An 18,261-nucleotide genomic window follows, 5' to 3' on the forward strand; every position below is an offset into this window, starting at 1 on the left:
GTTTTCCAAATGTATGACATCTGTACACAAACTGGGACACCTTTTTTTTTTTTTTCGACTAAAATAAACATACCACACTGTTTCACATCATAATAGTTATTGAGCTGGAGAGCGAAGCAGAAAATGAGTCAGAAAGGAGCCACAGAGAATATTTCCTGAATGGCTGCTGCAGAGTTGCATGCTCTGGCCCATCTTAAACATAAACCATGTGCTGGAAACTCTGATTCATGACACCAGGAACTATAATGCAAAAAACACACTGTGAAAACTGTTGGGGTTGACGCTGTGAAACTCACACACGCACAAACTGTACGCTTATTTGTCAGAAAACATACTAATACAGTACGTTATGTTCAACACACACAGGTTTTTCAAGTAGGAAATGTATTTATTAAAATTAACAGAAATCATAGCTTCTCTTAAAACCAAATGTCTTCAAGGATTACAAGCAGAGAAGAAGCAGGTATTATAAATACCCCCCACAGCCCGTACCATGTACTGTAATTACATGCTAGTAAGAAACAGCTTTCTGATTATTTCACCTCAATCTAAAGTTTGTATAAAAATCACCAGGTAAATGGATGGTCATTCCCACCTACAAAGCATCTACCAGTACATATAAAAATAAGTCTCAAAAGCAAAATAAATAGATGCACTGCTTCATCAAGTCAACAATAATTTTAGCCTTCATCTCATTCTGTGTTCAAATGCTCTTTGAAACACATGAATTATGTACAGTATGACATCAACATACAAAGCAAAGAAAATTTGGAGCAGAAAGTAAACTTCATTTTCTCTTTCATTCACTTTGGATGGGACAGACTCTTTCATGAATCCATGACCACTACATTTGTTATTGCACAGCGATGGCGTCACAGTTTCTCCCTGCAAATGCTGAGGGACAGAGGGAGGTTGGTCTTTGGCTCGCCCCTCTCTCCTTCAGTTTCTAAACTCCATTCTTCACCAGCTCGTGGACTCCGTGCTCGTCGATCGTCAGGGTTGGATGAAACTCTCGTCCCTTCACCAGCTCTTCAAGACCCTTAAAGACATACAGACACCAGTGAGACATTGTTAGCGGGTGGACAGATCGATCATTTCAGGTCGACAGCAGGAGTCTCTATTTTATTTGATGGGTCTCGTCTCCTTACCTCTCCCCCGTAGGACACCAGTGGGGAGATCTCACATTTGATTGGCAGGTCTGTTCCATCCTTCAGACTGTGATGGGGAGGACAAATTCAGGAAGGTGGCGAAGGGGGAAAAAGACACAATAAGTGATCGTCTCATTAAAAAGGCAGCGGGGCTGTAGTTGAAAGAATCAGCTGTGAATTCTTGGCACAGCTGTTCTGCTACTGCGGCTTGTGATTAGAGTTCAAAGGCAGATAATCAGAGCATCATCATTCCCAAACACAACCAGCGATTAGTCCTCTGACCCGTAACAGACTTACTCTAGAATAAACAGATGAATGACAGGCAATGCATCTCCACCCAGTGCCTTTTAAAAACTGGAGGACCATTGCGCCATCACTCACCTCGGTTATTTCTAGACAATAATTACAGACAATAATCACTAGTCTCACATTAGGTGTTTTTTCTGCTGAGCAGCTGTCGGCACGGCTGCATCGCGAGAGTGAAGGAAAAGTTAAATGATTGAGGAAGAAGCGTACCCTCTAACAGCCTGAATACAACTCACAGCTGCCATGAATATTACTGAAGCACATGCTCATTTAATTTAGTCAACCAGCAAGCAAAGAAAAAAACGGCTGCCCACGCCGTAACCGTTTCACACACAAATATTCTATTGCAGAGTTGTCACTGTTTGCCAGAAAGTGTGACCAGTGCCCATTACCCAGCATGCAACACATTTTGTGTATTAGTAGCGACCATCTGAGGAGAAAGAGATCTTTCAGCGGGTTATTATGACTGTACATCATCTGACCAGGATGCTAAGAGGACTGTGTTTACAGTTATCTGAACTGATCCTTGCTGTCACATCCTTCATCACAACTGACTGAAGAGACAGAAAACCAGCTGTCGACTGGCTCCTGTCCATGCACATTTCTCTTCTCAGTTGTAATGAAGGAAAGGAGTTGTCAAGGATCAGATGTAATGTTATGTGGCATTAACGCAACTAAGCAAGAGTGGAAAAAAGCCAAAATCCCATCACCATGCACTCAGTACTCCAGGTAGATAATTACTTTCTGTTGCCATCAGCTGTGACACTGCCTGCTGCTCCGTCTCTGGAAACATGTCACGGGACACACAGGAGCAAGACCAACCAGAGAAGAGGGGGAGTGAGAGTGTGAGGCTAAAAGTATACCATGTCTATAATACAAATACAAAAGCCAGTGCATACAGTTTGTGAACAAAGTGGAGAGTGTTTGGAAGGTGGAAGTGTCCCCGAGGAACCCGCTTCCGTTTCTCATGCGCAACCTGAAGTGCTGTTTGTGTTATGATATGATGTGTCACGTGTGATGCTGCGTGTCACCTTGGAATGGCGGGCACGCGTCTGCCGTTCTCGTCGATGAAGTGACCCCCAGCGTTGAGCACCCACCGATGGTGGAGCGACATCAGGGTGTGTCTGGCTGTGGTGGGGGTGTCCTTCCCATCCTGACTGTCTGCGTTCTTCAGCGGGGAGAATTCATCCTCCCTCAGCACCTCATACACAACAAATGTCCTGTTGGACAGACACATATGCACATTGTCAAACACACCAGAGAGATAATGGTTTCAAAACAACTGGAACTTAAGAGTTTGCACATTTCGTACATTATCAACACCTTCCCACAGCCTTCTTGACTAAAACATACATGATCTATGGCACATGTGACCACACAACTAACAGTGAGAGCCTTGACCAAACAGTACTAAGAAAGCACAGAAAACAGTAGGACCTTTTAAAGATTCAGCCCATCTGGATTCTGCTACAGCTGCCAGTCCAGGAACAACTGTAATCCATCTCCTCAGCAAAACCAAAAACAATTTCTCATCCTTTCTGACTGTGAAATATAGTGAATAAACCTCGAGGGAAGCTGGACATGTCTGCAGTGTTTTTCCATCAGTCAATCATTACAGGAATCCTTTCATTAGATGTAAAGTTCTATTAGTTGTGGCATGTCTCGGAGCTGATGTCATGTAACACTGGAGGAGGTGGAATGAGGGAACAGCTCATAAACCTCCATCCTCCTGCAAAGAGCTTGGCAGGCCTGGTCTGCTGGACCAGACCTTGGATTACTGGGGCTGGTGGATAGAGACTGGGGCTGGAAAAAGAAGTTGATTCATGCACTGAAGGACAGATCAAGGACCAGTCAAACGCTGGGGTCGGAGGCCTGCCAGAACATATGCAAACCAGCCACCTCTCAAAAGGAGCATAAGATGTTGACTGCATCGTTATGAGCTGGAGGTAAGATGTCATCTGCTGGCGCTGGCACTGACACACACACACACACACACACACACACACACACACACACACACACACACACACTGTCCATCCCATGGAAACTCACTTGGCAAACTGGAAGATGTCAAAGACAAACTTTTCCATTTTAATCCCATTCGGTTTGTCTGGTTTGATTAGTTGACCCTGAGCGTTCACATATGGGATCTTCTTCTGGGCCACATGGTGCTGCAGCTTTGGCTCGAACTTTCTGAGAGAAGAAAGAGATCACTCCACATTTACCGGATAGTCACATTGAGCTATTCTTCACAAGAGAGCAAACCCCAGCTACAGAAACAATGCAATAGATTGTGTCTTACTGTACTATATCTTTGAGGAAAGAGTAGCTGAAGAAATGATTGGCCACGTTTCCTGCATTGAACATCAGGCGACCATCAGCGCTGCGCTTTTCAGCCGTAGCAAGGGTGATTTCGCTGTATTCCACCACCTGATAACGCCCATCCACCTTGCAGACCACCCCCACTGCCTCAGTCGGGTTGGTTTTCTCCACCACCTAAAACATTCGTGTCACAGTAAAATGTTTCTGTAATTAGCTGGAAAACACTAAGTGAAGTTGCAAAGATGAAAACTGTAATCTGAATTCTGTTTTAATGTAGCTTTATAAAACATCACAATAAAAACCATACAAAAACATTCCTGGATTTTCCCCTTGCTCAAATCTTCTGTAATAGCGGAAGAGATGGTGAGAAATGAATAGAACCCCTCACAAATAATGCATTTATTTATTACAATGTGGCACTGCTCTTTAAAAATTTCCACTTTGTACAGCCAGCAAGTTAAAGTCTGCAGTAAAGGAAAAAAAAAACCCTCTCCCCATGTGCTGGTTCCTAATGACAGAGTGGAGTCCTGATGAGGGGGTTGGAGAGCGGGGTGGGGTGAGAGGTAGGAGGGGGCAGTGAAGCCACATGAACTGTAGTGGAGCTTAGTAATTTATGATCTGAGGGTGGGACTCTGCTCTGATCTGATCCTTCCATCTCTGCCCCACCGCACAACTCGTAATGTCAAACAGGAGCGGGGTCTGGATGATGTTCAGTGAAATAATTCAGACTCTTCTATGTTAGCTGGAAAACACACTCAGTATGATAAAAATGTATTTCAGTGTGCTAAGAAATATTCTGCTGGTAACAGGAGCATGAGGCTCATCATCAGAGAGAAAAAAGGATTAACGGGAAACTTGATGCTATATTTTGATTAAGTCGCCATGGTGAGTACATTTATTTCAAAACGTATGTAGGCGGACCTGATGGCACTGATGAGTCACAAAGGTCAGATCCTTTTGTCCAAGCACACAATCTTGAACCACTCATGCTCCAGTTATTAGTTAACAACAGCTGCTCTCTGTGTTTTGTTAGTTTGACTTCCTATTTGTTTGAGGCACTGATATTTATCTTCACTACAATAAATCATGTTTTAATAACTGAAAAGCATTTCCCAATACTGCTCCTTGAGCTTTTAATAATTATTGTCCTTATTAGATGCCACAGGCATGTGTCAACACATTCGTAAATCTGTCAATGTTTCATTGCTTCTTTTTTTCTTTTGTGCTGTAAAATTTACAAATATCACAACACGTCACACTGCTCTTGTCCAATTATCCACACACTTTCCACCAAATGTTTTTGTACATAGAGTCTTCATCTGGATGACATCCTGTGGTTGTTTCTGGCTTGTCTATATAGTACAGTCAAATGATCAACAATATCAAAAATACTATTAACACAGTCAGATAAATATACAACCTATAGATCTAGAGGAAAGGAATCCTCCTCTATCAGTTACAATAAACTAATTTCTTCTGAAAAAATATTTTCCTTTAATTATCTGTATATTTTAGCCATTTAAGTTGTCATGTGTTGCTCTGTATGTGTGTTGCCATGTACAGTATTCCGGCTGTACTTTTAAAAAACAAATCTGAAACGTTAATAACTAATTATGAAGTTTGCCATTCAGCTGCTGTACCCCTGTTTTTTTATACCAAAATAAAAGTACATTATGTCTCAATAAGTAAGCAAAAAGTGGCATCTTCTTCCAAAAGGCATTCAGTCTGCAGTAAAAAAGTGGAGGGCTCAACCCTCAAATTTCCTAGAAAGCTGTAATGAGTTAGTTGCACAATAAAACAACAGGAGAAAATTAAGTAACCTGCGTCTCCTCCCAGTGGTGGGTTGCAGAAGGTGCAGCTGTGTAGAAACTCAAAGTTAAATTGTAGAACAGCAAACAAACCACACCTTCTAATTCAAGACAGCCACACACACAGATATTACTACATGTCCCTCACTCCTAAGGATGTCCTGGGATTAGGGGAAACTAGATTAAATGATCAGGCAGTCTGCGTAACTCTGAGCATGTCACAACCATGACGGATCATTAAATGTTCTTCTCCTAAAATGTGGAATTTGCTGTGGAAGAAATCCACAAACAGATGCAGATGTGACCAACCTTAGCTCCACAGTCCGCCCCCTTTTGCACACAGAAACCAACAAAGGCGGGGTCTGCCACTTTAACCAGGATGTTATCTACACAATACACATGGATGAACTCGACCCCTCTCTTCTCCATGTCGTCCAAGATACCCTGGTTCCCTAAAGCTCTGTAAAGGCCGCCGTTCCCATCTGAAACACAGACACACACTTGCTTTAAAACCTGTCACTAAGACCCAACAACCCTCCAACTGGAGTCATCATAACTCTTACCAGGTGCCATGGAGAGCTTTCCTTTGCCCTCCAGGATGATTTTGCCGCTGTAGTCCATGGCTGGTAGCATCCCCTGCTGAAAAAAGATGAGGTTGTTCTTGTCCAGGCCAAAATAGTTATGTTTTGAGAAGAATTCCTTTGTTGACTCCATCGTTCTGCCGCTGGTCATGATGTACCTGAAGAAAACAGAGCAGAAAATCCAATTCAATTCAATTCAATTTTATTTGTATAGAGCCAAATCACAACAGAAGTCATCTCAAGGCACTTTACAGTCAGTGTAAAATGAGTACTGATAAATTCATTATGTGTTCTCCTTTACTTTAAATGATTTATACAGCAGGTCTAAAACAGGAATCTGAGTGAGGAATAAAATCTCAAAATGTTTGAAATGCTGAAATAAAATGTCTTCAGTGACTTTTCACAAACATGAGATTTACTATAATGTTGATATTACCTAAAGCCAGAAACAGACAAAGTTCAAATAGATGACAGACAATAAAGAAGAAAGAACTTCCTCATATCCTCGACTTTCAAAATATCCCTGCTCCACAGGGAACTAATCCTTTTCTAATTATGCAAGCACAACTAGGACAAAAGGTTATACAGCGAGTTGGCACTTTATTAGGTTCACTTAGCTAAACGAATGCAGTCAAATACAACAGACCTGCAATAGATACTCCCTTACTGAATGTCCCTATCAGACTGGGTTAGTTTTAGCTTTGTGTCCCAACAAACTGCTAACTGAAAGTAGCTCTTACTGCAAATAAAGAGACAGTTTCAGTAGCTTAGGTCTGTTATTTTTTCTCAGATAAAGCAGCAGCTGACTGGCACACTATCTTACTCATGTCTTTTTAAATCATCTCCACAAGCGCAGCACAACGTCTTACCAGGGAATACAGCATCTTATTTTGTGCTTCTGCTCGGCCAGCTGTTGTAGCTTCAAAATGCGTTCAGCTTGGATCTGAAAGAGGGTTTTGTGGGACGGCAGCCCCACATCGTACATGCCTTTGGGGAAAGAGACCCCGAGTCTGGTTCCCTGGCCCCCGGCCAGCAGCAAGACTGCCACTTTACTCTGAGAGATGCAGTTAAAACCTGAAGGGGAACGGAGCAGAACACTGTGAATAGTAGCAAGAATAGTGCGTTTAAAATTGTGAATAACATTGATGTGTTATGTTCTATGAGTATTGATACGGTGCAGTCCCAATTTACTACCACTCTATCTAATCTAAACACATTCTGTATCAATGCTGATAACATTTATTAATGAAAGGTATTAAGCTATCACCCAACTTTTATGACTCGTCCTACAGGACTTTGGCAGTGTAACATATAAAATCAGCCTGAATTGAAACTGAACTTTATTGTGTTTCACTGGTTCAGTGTCTCATTATGGCTCCAGTTTATCTTATATAAACTGCTGCTACGTGACTTGATTTGCAGCACTCTTCCTACTTATGGGAGCCAAAAGACAAGGTTTACCCCCGTGGACTGGGTGGGCCTACTAGACTTTGACAACTCTCCCAAACCTATAAACATACACACACACACATACACATCATGCACTACACACAGATTTGATCCTGACAGAGCAGGATGACCTCATGAATTAGGTTCAAGCAACAACTCTATGTACGTCAGGCCAAAATCCAAACCAGATGTTCTACACTGCCCAACTCCAACGTCATCGACCTCCAGGAAAAAACTCAAGAGACTAAATGGTCAGACCCTCACAGTGAGAGGTATTGCACAAAGACTAATGAGCAACACCATGATTCATATTTCAAATCTACCCAGGAGAATGACACTGCACACCGCAGAGAGTTTCTGATCCTACTCAACTCTGAAAACTACATACAAACAAGTCTGAATAAGAAACAGCTTCCCTGGTGTAGGTAATTGTGTGGGACTACCCTGCTACTACCCTGCTATGAAAAGATTAATAACACAAGTTACGAGAACAGAGCACACACTGACCCATCTCAACACAGCACCTTGGTTTCCATGTGATGTTTTAATCCTCTTAAGCTGCTCAGCCAAATATCAGGAAACCATCCCCTTCCCTCGCCTGTTAGCCATCACTACAACAGCAACAGGACTTAATTGCCAGACTGCAGTCTCTGTACAGGATGTTGTGCACGCAGTAACTTGGCAGGTTTTGTTCAAGAACAGTTAATGGCTCACATCTTCTCACATGTCGCAATAAATCTAATAAATACTTCTGAAAAACTATTTGTCTCATTTCCTTACAACATAGACCCCTCTAGCTGAATAAGGGTACTGTGTGTGAACATATTTTCTGGTGTGAGAAGCACTCGATGGAGCTCACCTGCGTGCTCCCAGTCTTTGAGACTCTCCCTGTCCCTCGTCACGCTCCCCAGCACCTCCCGGGGCACTGGCTCCATGCGGGCGTCCATCTTCTCGTGTTTGCTGCTGCTAGACGTTTCCATGGCGTTCTTGAAAAATCGACTGATCTCCTTAAAGTCCATCTCCTGCAGTTCAGTGGTCAAGTCGGCCTGCTCCTCAGGGCTCAGCTCAGCCCAAAACTGGAGCAGGTGAGACTGGCCGGCTTCAGCCAACCTCTGGACAAGTCCGCTGGTGTTTGGGTCCATGTTCAACAGGGCTTTTGATTAAGTGTGCCACACTGAAACACAGATCAGAACATTTTATATTAAATTTGATAGTATTTAACACAACATATGTACAATCACTATGAAAGGAACAGGGCACCTGGCCTTAATGTAGTCTAATCAAGGATAGTTGATGGTTACTACAAATATTTGTGTGGGGTGGAGTTCAGTGAAACCTGGACTCATGACCTTAGTATTTCTACAATCCTGGCGAGCATGACAGGTGACTTTACAACACAATGCTGATCTACATCCCGAACAGGAAGTGTAGGTGAGTGATTCTGAAGAATAACTATTGGAATGCTTTGTTAATTACGCTCCTACGGCTATAAAAAGCACCAGGAAATGATGGATCTAATGTTTTAACATATCAACTGGAAGCTGGAGACTGCAGTAAAATACGCCAATACACATGTACATTTTGATTTAGATTTAAAACGTCAACACTTTTCAACTTTACAGGAGCTGAGGCGTTCAATGACTTAACCCAAGATGAAGTTACGGCTATTCTCGTCACAGCAAGAAAATGTGTCTCCTACATGAATGAATGTACTACTCAGCAGAGAGAAACTAACAGTTAGCATGGCTGTAATTACATTATCTGTTGTTAACTACTGAGAATAAGAGTATTTTCGCTGGGTAACGTAACGAAGCTAAGTTAACCCTCGTTACATGTATCAATGACTGGGGTTAGCCGCAGCTAACAGGCTAGCTGTGGAGGAAACAGCTCAGAGAAAACAGAGAAAACAGAGAAAACATAAACGCATATTAAACTCTCACCTCACCAAGTGCTGCTCCGGGGATCAGATCATTAATGAGAGGAGCTGAGAGGAGCTGAGGAGCTGAGAGGAGCTGAGGAGCTGCTGCTGGTTCCGACTACACCTCCTGCTACGTCACGTTTGACGTGGCACTAGCGTTGGCGCCGCCTTCAAGTGCTCCTCGTAAATTCAGGGACGAGGCTCATCGTCCACATGCTGTCACAGAACTGCTAAACTGGATGTCAGAGAAACAATAATACATGTGAAATAAGTGATCTGAATAAGCACATTTATATTTACAGAGCCGGTACTTGCACTTTACTTGAGTATTTTATTTCTTTACCTGTTTTATACTTCTACTCCTCCAGAGGAAGAGTAAATTATTCACTTTTACAGCTCCCAGTTTATGATTACAGACCAGTGACCACCAGCCTCTTTTGGCTTCTGACCAATACTCGGTACTAACAATTAATGTTTACATTATTTTATGTTGCAGCTGGCAAAAGTGGAGGTAATTTCAGGGATTTCATAAAGTGTTTGGGAGCTTGTGATTTTCCCATGTAGAGTAGAAAGTAGTATTTAGTTATAAATTGTTGTAGACTAGCAATATAAAGTAGCAGAAAATAGAAAGTACAGTACAAGAACCACTGATTTATGTCTCTACTCCACTAGTAGCAGAGTAAATTATTCACTTTTATAGTTTATGACTATGATGTCAAAAACAATAATGAGAGTTGGATAATTGCTTGTCAGAGAAACAAGACAATTAAGTAATAGAAAAATAGTAAACCATTAATGTTTTTAGTCTATTTTATTCATTTCAGTGTTGTACTTACTAGTTCCTTTTAAAACACAATAGCAAACCACTGGTTTGTACTATTGTAATAGTACTATTGTACTATTCATAACTTTTTTAGCTTGTGACCCAAAGAAACTTTGTCTTAGATCTGTGCAACCTATTTCTTAAAAAGTATCTCAACAGCATCTATATACAAGTTTTGCAGTTAAAGTCATATCAGGAGGCCAGTGGGTGGTGCTGTTTGTCAGGACATGAGCTCTCTGTGGGCTCTGCTGTTCTCCCTCTATCATGCATCTTTTATTTGTGTTTTCAGACTAACAAGCATGAAGCTGTTGAACAAGTTATTTCCTGTCTTATCAAGACCAACTCTAAAAACATTGTGGTTTTTCGATTCAGGCCAATTGTTTTCAGTCAAGAGCGGTCTTTTAAAAACAATCCTGACACAACAAACACTTTACACCTCTGCATACATAAAGAAAATCCTCTGTCACAGTCATGAACATCACACTGAAGAAGTGAATCCACTGACCCATACAAAATAAATACATAATTACATCACTTTGCTTTGTCCCTCACTTGAAAAACTGTGTTAAGCATCCGCTAAATAACCAATTGCAAATACAGCCTCAATGCACTAAATATAAAAGTAAATGACCACTGCATGTGCGTTACATGCATGCTGAATATGTGTTGCATGTTTTAATGCTATTGAGGTACTTCCTATAAAGGAAAAAGGGGTTAGCCCGAATAAATACGATCTTTATCATCATATAATAATAAATATAATATATGTCTGAGTTTAAATTGATTAAATAAACAAATGTTTTGCTGGAATGATTGTTGTCAGTCTCAGATCTTCCTCGGATTAAAGTGTTGTTTTTGATCATACTCAGTTTTACATTCAGCCACACGGGGGCGACTCGTCAGCGCAGAGGCGGAAGCAGCTTTCCCATCCAAGTGATAATAGTTTTCTTCCCGTTTTGTTAGCTGAGCTTAGCTGGTAGCTTTCATCCATTTGTGGTTCCACGGCCATATTTTCACCCATAGCTGAAGAAAATGAAGAAGTTTTTCGAAGACATTAGAAAGGAAATTAAATTTAAATCGGCGGGACCTGGAATGAAACTCACAGAAGACACTAGGTGAGTAGCAAACTGTTACCGCTAACTGGAGCTAGCCACACAGCTAGCCGACTAACAGTTGTCAAATTCAGTCAGCAGCAGCTCTTGGTTGTTAATGATTGTTGTGCCGCTGTTACCATGTCGTAAAGCTAGCGAATGCTGCTTAGTGTGCCCTGGGTAGCGTTTAACATCTCTAACTGTTAGCATACAGGTTATGTAATACAGCACAGGAGATGTCCATGTAGCTAATTTGATGGAAACGTTAGCGGACAGTTAGCTAATCTCCGAACAAGCTCGTTTAGACGAAGGTTTAAGTAACTTAAAGTGACTCCTGCTCGTCACTAAACCACCTGGGAGTGTGAGGACGCTGTCTTGCTGTGTCACTGACGTTTTCACAGTGTTGTCGTTAGCTTAAGAGAGAGCCTGAGTTAGCTACAGATTTGTTGGTGACTGTTCGAGGGGAGGGAGATCTGTGAAGTGACTTTGCTCTTCTCTTCTGGTGACACTTCTAGTACCACACCCGAGGTGGTGCAGGGCAGTTCCGGTGCTAGGCATGATCGCCATGCTCCCACTGAAGGAGCCCAGAGGGCTGGAGCTGCAGCTCTGGCCAGGATTGAACAGCAGCACCAACCAAAGGTTCACACCTCTTATCGTGCCATCAGGAGCCAGGGTGAGACACACAACAATAACACTATAATAATCCACTCTGGGCTGTGTTTGTCTGTACACATAAATCTGAACCTGTACGCCTTTCTGCATGTGCTTGTAGTTAAAAGGGAACTGGAGGCAGAGGCAGAGGCAGCTGCACTGTCTGAAAAACAAAAGGCAGCTGCAGCAGAGGTGCGTATTAGACTGATTTGGTTTATTGTTGTTAAATTGTTAAACTGATCAAATAGGTGAATGATATTTTCTTTCCAGGCATCCAAAGTGCCAGTAAACGATCCCACCACTCTGTCTGTGGCAGGTGTGTATTTCACCTGTCCACTAACTGGAGCCACTTTAACTAAGAGTGAGAGAGAAGTACACATTAAAGAGGCCATTTTAATGGTACGTCATGAGACACAATCTTTTTTTTTTTCACCTCTAACTAGAATGAATTTGTAACATAATGTGATTGATCCTCGCTGATACTGTTAATAAAACATGTGCTCTGTTTTTACTGTCAGAGGTTTGAGGAGGATCCAGTTGAGGCTTCTGTTATGATGATCCACACGTTTAACAAAGACAGAGAGAAGGTGAAGGCTGCTGTGGACATCATAAGCAAGTAAAACACCTTATATAACATTCTTAATGTTGACAGATGTAATATTATCTTCACCTATTTACTCTCAGGTCTTCATTAACATAATAGTAAAATAATTCTTCTCATATTTATTCACTGTTTTGTCAACAGATACGTGGAAAATATATGTAAGAATCCCACAGAGGAGAAATACAGAAAGATTAAACTCAGCAACAAGGTGTTCCAGGTGAGTATGTCAGTTTTTCTTCCCTGGACTAACATAATAACTAATAACATTTTTATGGCAACCATTGAAAAAGACACATAATAATATTTTTGCATTTTCTTTTTTATTTTATATGTAAGGAAAAAATAAGTTCTGTGGAGGGGAGTAGAGCGTTCCTGCAGGCCGTGGGCTTTATAAGCATTATGCTTCCTGTAGAAGGTCAAGGTAAATAGATTGAGCTGTTTTTCCAGTGATATATCACAGTCAGTCTGTTGGACACATTGAGTCAGTCATGATTATCTTTTAACTTACCTCTACTGGTGATCAGAGGAGGAAGAAGAGTTCCTGGTATTAACAGAGCACAGTTCTGATGCCCTGGAGTTGATGAAGGAGAGGCGGGATCGTCTTCAAAGAGGAGAACCAGTCAGAGCACAGCTGGACAGACGACCTCAAGCTTTCAGGCCTTCTCCCAATGCACAGCACTTTGAGCTGCCACCAGAATTCTACAACCTGACGGTAGAGGAGCTTCAGAAGGAGCAACAGCAGAGGTACAGCGTCCCTGTTAAGAAATGACACCAGTCTAAATAGATTGAATTACACTTTTATTTATAGCTAAAATAAAACACTTGCAGCGATATTGATCCTCTTAAATTATTAAATTAAGTGTGCCTCATGCATTTCCCATTACTGTCATCTGTTAGTGTTTGTCCATTAACATTTTAATGAATGCGGTGTCTTGTGTTTGTTTCTCAGGAGTGATTTGGTGGAGAAGAATGCAATGCTGCGTACTAAGGCCATGAGGGAGAAAGAGGAGCAGAGGGAGAGAAGGAAATACAACTACACGCTGCTCAGGATCAGGCTGCCTGATGGAAAATTGCTACAAGGTAAGACCTCGTATTTGTACAAAATGAGTTTTATCACAGTTTCCACAACAGTCATAGTTTAGTTTTGCTGATATGCCTGTTGGAAATGTTAGTGAGTCATTAAACATGATGTTGACCCCAGGGACCTTTTATGCGTGGGACCGGCTGCCTGTGCTGTTTGAGTTTGTGCGGGAGTCTCTGGTGGATGGCTGGCAGCCCTTTGAGCTCATCTCTCCTGCACGACAAAAACTACAAGAGTCTAAGGAAGTCACTTTTGCAGAGTGTAACTTGGTGAGTTGAAAGAACAATCTCACGAAAAACAGTTTAGCTGGGTTATATACATCTCTGAATACCACTGCAATTTCTCTGTAAATAAGCATCTATATGAGAATTCATTCATCAATTATTTATATACAGCTCTAAGTGCTTCTATTTATTTACTTTTATCAGGTATGATTAGTTTACGGCTCATGATCTTCTTCATTGTTTCACTGTAAATAAGTCCAATGAAAGCCGAAACCAGCAGTGAACTGATCCTACTAACAACAAGTTTTGTCTCTGTTGCCAAATCCAAATCCAAATTTCTGCTGCACTGACTGACATGTTCTGTCATGTTTATTTTGATTCACTCCCACCTCCACCGCCTCGAGTTATGTTCACATCATTATACTGTATATGCCGCTCTTGAATCACACTTGTATTTACTCACTTATATTTAGATTTTATCTTTAATACTGAAAAATATAATGTAACATTATTCATTTAGAGAATTTATCTAGTAAAAGCAACATTATAATATTGCATATATATTTATATATTTTTATAACATATTGGGCACAGGTATACTGACGCATTCAACAGCATTTAATATTTAGTTGTTTTGTTTTTTTTCCTCAGGTCCCTGCAGCTTTGATCACATTTGCTTGGGATGCAGCTGTGCAGGCAGACATTGCAGCTGCAGGTGGGAAGAGGCCCACCCTCCTCAAACCAGAGCTGCTGGAAACCATTCAGACCCTGAGCTGAGCAGACCGTACACTGCCCCTGAGCTCTCCCTGCTACCTGCCTCCCTGGCACCACCGGGGTGGAATTGCCCCTTACAAATGACTAGTGATAAGTGTATTTTTTACAGAGGCTAACTAAAGTGAGTTGCCGTGAGATAAGATAAGATAAGATAGTTTATTTTTCATATACATACTTACATATGTACATGTATACAGTCATAAATATAAATATATAAACATATAAATAAATAAACATTTAAATATATACCCTCAGATATCTATAATCAGCATATGCAATTGCATATGTTCATTTATACATGTAAATATAATGATGTCTTTACACATATACATAACCCTGTATATACACATGCACACTCATTTATCTATGTACTCACATACACACTACAACATACCAGCAATATAGATATTATAGAGTATACAGAATTTGATTGAACCAGATTACTTGTTTTATGGATCTGAGTTGAGCAGGTGGATAGCTAGGGGAAAGAAACAGTTTTTCATCCTCACAGTCCTGGACCTCAGGCAGCGGAAACGCCGTCTTAATGGGAGAAGTGAGAAAAGAGAGTGACCAGGGTGTGAGGTCCTGCTTTGTACAATTTCCCATCCAAGTGATTAAACTTCCACGCCAGATGCTCTCGATGGTGCAAGTGTAAAAGTTTTTGAGTACCTTGAGGGGGAGCTTAAAGTCTCTTAATCTTCTGAGGAGGTACAAATGATGTCTGGCCTTTTTCACCATGGCGTTAATGTGATGTGTCCAGGACAGGTCTTGAGAAATAGACACTCCCAGGTATTTGAAAATGTCTACTCTCTCCACTTCAGAGCCATTCATGAGTAGTGGGTGGAAGACCCTCTGCTGTTTCCTGCTGAAGTCCACAATCAGGTATTTGTGTGGTAGTGTGGTATTTCCGGGGTAGGGATAATAATGGACTTCCTGAAACAACTTGGTATCACATACTGTTTTAAAGAGAGGTTGAATATCTCTGTGAACAGAGGCGCCAGCTGATCAGTACAGGTTTTAAGGACCCGTCCACTGATGCTGTCTGGCCCAGCTGCTTTCCTGGTGTTTATGCATTTTAACACCCTCCTCACATCGCGCTCCGTCACAGTGAGTTCCTCCTCACTTCCAGTTGGAAACACAGCATGTGGTCGGTTTTCAGACTCAAAGCGTGCAAAAAAGTTATTCAGTTCGTCAGGCAGGGAGGAATCAACACTCGCCAGGTGTGTGTGTGTGTGTGTGTGTGTGTGTGTGTCGGTCGCTTTGTAGTCTGTGATGGCACGTAAACCCTGCCATAGTTCCCTAGGGTTGGCTTGGTTCATCCGGTCCTCCAGACCGTAGCGGAGTTTAGCCGCTTTGACTGCTCTACGTACCTTGTAAGAGGCAGTCTTGTATTCCTCCATGTCCCCAGTAGCAATCCCGGAGTTAAAGGCTGCAGTGCGGAGACGTAGAGCATCACGAATAGATTTATTCATCCACGGCTTCTGGTTATGGAAAACTCGGATGGTCTTTCTGGGGATAGTATCCTCAACGATTTTTCCAATAAATCCAACAACCGTTTCTGTGGACTCCTCTACGTCTCCGCCCGCACTGCTGTGGAACATGTCACAGTCAGCTGAATCCAGCGCTCCTTGAAGCGCAGCTACATCTTAATATCTAGAATAGGGGCAACATCCCCTTAATGTGCTTGTCTTGCTGAGCATACCCTTCTCTCTTGGCTGGGAGGTTGATATCACTCTAGAGTCTGTCTCAGCAGCACATTCTGTTGAAAGAAGCACTGCACAGTGTTGTTTGTTTGATGCATCCTGAATGTACGTGCTGTGTAGTAAACAGACTGTGTTGTACCGACAGTCAACCAGTCAGGTGTACTTCATGTGGCATGTTTAGAGACCTTGTTTTAACTGTGTCACCTCCTCCTTCTGTATTTGTCTTTTTAAGTTAGTAATTAATTTTGCTTTGACAGCAGTTGCATTAGCAAAGCGAACACATGACACTGAACAAGCATGTAGTGAAATGTAGTGAAGAGGAGAAAACATTTTGTGGTATTTAATATGTCAGCGCTGTTAGTAGCTCATTTGATTTTAAAAGCTGCTCCGTGTCAGTGCACTGGCAGTGTTCAAGGGTAACTCAGTGTGTTGTCTGTGAAGTGATGCTCGACTGTTACTGTAAACACACATAAGCTTCTGTTGCTTGTTTGTCCTCTGCTGTGCAGTGGCCTTGTACTCCTTGGTGTTGTTACTTTGCAAACCACAAACTTGTTTTGTATATACGACAAGTCAGTATTCATAAATGAAATGTTTTCCTGGATAATTTGTTGTTTCTTAAGTCCAAACTAGGGAAAGGTATAATTCAGTGTTTCTCTAAAGCTTTTATTAGAGTGTCAGCCTTGTGTTGATGATGTGGTGTCCTGTGTAATGTACAGTTACAAGAAGGATTCAAACGTATTGCACACCTCTCAAGTTTCACTACAGCAGCATAGTGGAACCACACACACGATTCCATTAAAACTGGCAGCACAGACTCCTGCTGCCCTTATAATTGTTGTAATTAATCTTGAGTTATGCATGTTTATATAAAACACATTTCCATGAGAAAAAAAAGGTTTATATTGCAAACACAACATGAAAATGCCATTCACAGCACTTGCCAGTCCAGCCAATCCAGTGAGGATGTAGAGAAGCACTCTGAGGTTTCGGATTTACCCCTATACATTTGTGTTTTTCTCCTTACATTTAGTTCAGTAGTGGCTTCACTGTATGAGATTATACACCAGGTAAATCTGTACTAGCAAACTGTAGTTTCTCCTGCTTGTGGTTGGTTAAGACAACAGCCTACCTCTTCTTACTCATCTTTCTATTACATTAAGTGAGTTGTGAACAAAGTCGTTTTTTTTTTTTGTTTTTTTTTTAAGCCATCGTAATCACACCTCCTTAAACATTAATATTAGTTGCACAAACAATTATAACTATGGGGTGTTAACAAAAATAAAATCACGTCAAGTGTCCGTTTCCTGCAGACTCTCATGCACAATGGCAGCGTTCATCTTAGGGCCAAGTCAGACCTAAACATTACTGCACTCCTCTGCTGCATCGTTCAGCCTGTCCACAGGTATTCAACACAAGGCTGTTCATTTGTTATCTGCACTGTAACCTGACTGAAATAATTAGTGAGCATTTGCAATCTGTCCAGATGTCCTCAGTTGTATTCTGGTGCTTTTTACCTGCCAGTAATAAAATGGAAAAAAAACATGCTTGCATTGCATCTTGACTTGTTAAATAAACAGAAGTGTGTTTAACTTCGGTTTTTATCTAAAAGGAAGAAGCCTTACTGCTACAGTAGAACACTACTTGAGCAAGACCTGCTAAATTACTGTAAAAACTGGAAGATGTGATGTTGGCCACATTTAAATATGTGTTTATTAAAGACCTTTAAAACACCCAATTTAAGTTTCAGTGTATATGTGATGTTTTGCATGTGTACATGA

The 18,261-nt window shown here is 41.4% G+C and overlaps 2 protein-coding genes across 5 annotated transcripts; one reads left to right on the forward strand and one right to left on the reverse strand.

Moving 5' to 3' along the window:
- Nucleotides 1–367: 367 nt before the first annotated feature.
- uap1 (UDP-N-acetylglucosamine pyrophosphorylase 1) lies at nucleotides 368–13,299 on the reverse strand. 4 transcript variants are annotated; one of them, XM_026346537.2, is made up of 12 exons: nucleotides 13,210–13,299; nucleotides 9,560–9,767; nucleotides 8,474–8,788; nucleotides 7,035–7,239; nucleotides 6,148–6,323; nucleotides 5,894–6,066; nucleotides 3,757–3,950; nucleotides 3,507–3,647; nucleotides 2,486–2,674; nucleotides 2,196–2,237; nucleotides 1,149–1,215; nucleotides 947–1,039 (listed from the first exon to the last, which is right to left on the reverse strand). In XM_026346537.2, exons 3-12 carry the CDS (start codon nucleotides 8,754–8,756, stop codon nucleotides 947–949), a joined length of 1,563 nt encoding a protein of 520 aa, XP_026202322.1. In that variant the 5' UTR covers nucleotides 8,757–8,788; nucleotides 9,560–9,767; nucleotides 13,210–13,299. The 4 variants fall into 4 exon arrangements, with proteins under 4 accessions (XP_026202324.1, XP_026202320.1, XP_026202322.1 ...); XM_026346536.2 differs by having other exon boundaries at nucleotides 9,555–9,767; XM_026346539.2 differs by lacking the exon at nucleotides 2,196–2,237 and having other exon boundaries at nucleotides 368–1,039; nucleotides 9,555–9,767.
- ubxn6 (UBX domain protein 6) lies at nucleotides 11,244–18,218 on the forward strand. The gene is made up of 11 exons (XM_026346540.1): nucleotides 11,244–11,470; nucleotides 11,962–12,119; nucleotides 12,219–12,289; nucleotides 12,368–12,496; nucleotides 12,616–12,713; nucleotides 12,843–12,918; nucleotides 13,038–13,122; nucleotides 13,226–13,445; nucleotides 13,651–13,781; nucleotides 13,903–14,051; nucleotides 14,658–18,218. Exons 1-11 carry the CDS (start codon nucleotides 11,388–11,390, stop codon nucleotides 14,781–14,783), a joined length of 1,326 nt encoding a protein of 441 aa, XP_026202325.1. The 5' UTR covers nucleotides 11,244–11,387; the 3' UTR covers nucleotides 14,784–18,218.
- The last annotated feature ends 43 nt before the right edge of the window (nucleotides 18,219–18,261 follow it).

Source organism: Anabas testudineus, chromosome 4 (genome assembly GCF_900324465.2).
Source record: "Anabas testudineus chromosome 4, fAnaTes1.2, whole genome shotgun sequence".
Classification (NCBI taxonomy): Eukaryota; Metazoa; Chordata; class Actinopteri; order Anabantiformes; family Anabantidae; genus Anabas; species Anabas testudineus.

Coding starts and splice junctions, on each gene's coding strand:
- uap1 (XM_026346535.1), bottom strand. CDS start 8,756: ATGGACCCAAACACCAGCGGACTTGTCCAGAGGTTGGCTGAAGCCGGC. Junction 6,324..7,034: donor ATAAGATGCTGTATTCCCTG/GTAAGACGTTGT, acceptor TGTTTTCTTCAG/GTACATCATGACCAGCGGCA. Junction 3,648..3,756: donor TTCCTCAAAGATATAGTACA/GTAAGACACAAT, acceptor TTCTTCTCTCAG/AAAGTTCGAGCCAAAGCTGC.
- ubxn6 (XM_026346540.1), top strand. CDS start 11,388: ATGAAGAAGTTTTTCGAAGACATTAGAAAGGAAATTAAATTTAAATCG. Junction 12,120..12,218: donor TCGTGCCATCAGGAGCCAGG/GTGAGACACACA, acceptor ATGTGCTTGTAG/TTAAAAGGGAACTGGAGGCA. Junction 13,123..13,225: donor GCTTCCTGTAGAAGGTCAAG/GTAAATAGATTG, acceptor ACTGGTGATCAG/AGGAGGAAGAAGAGTTCCTG.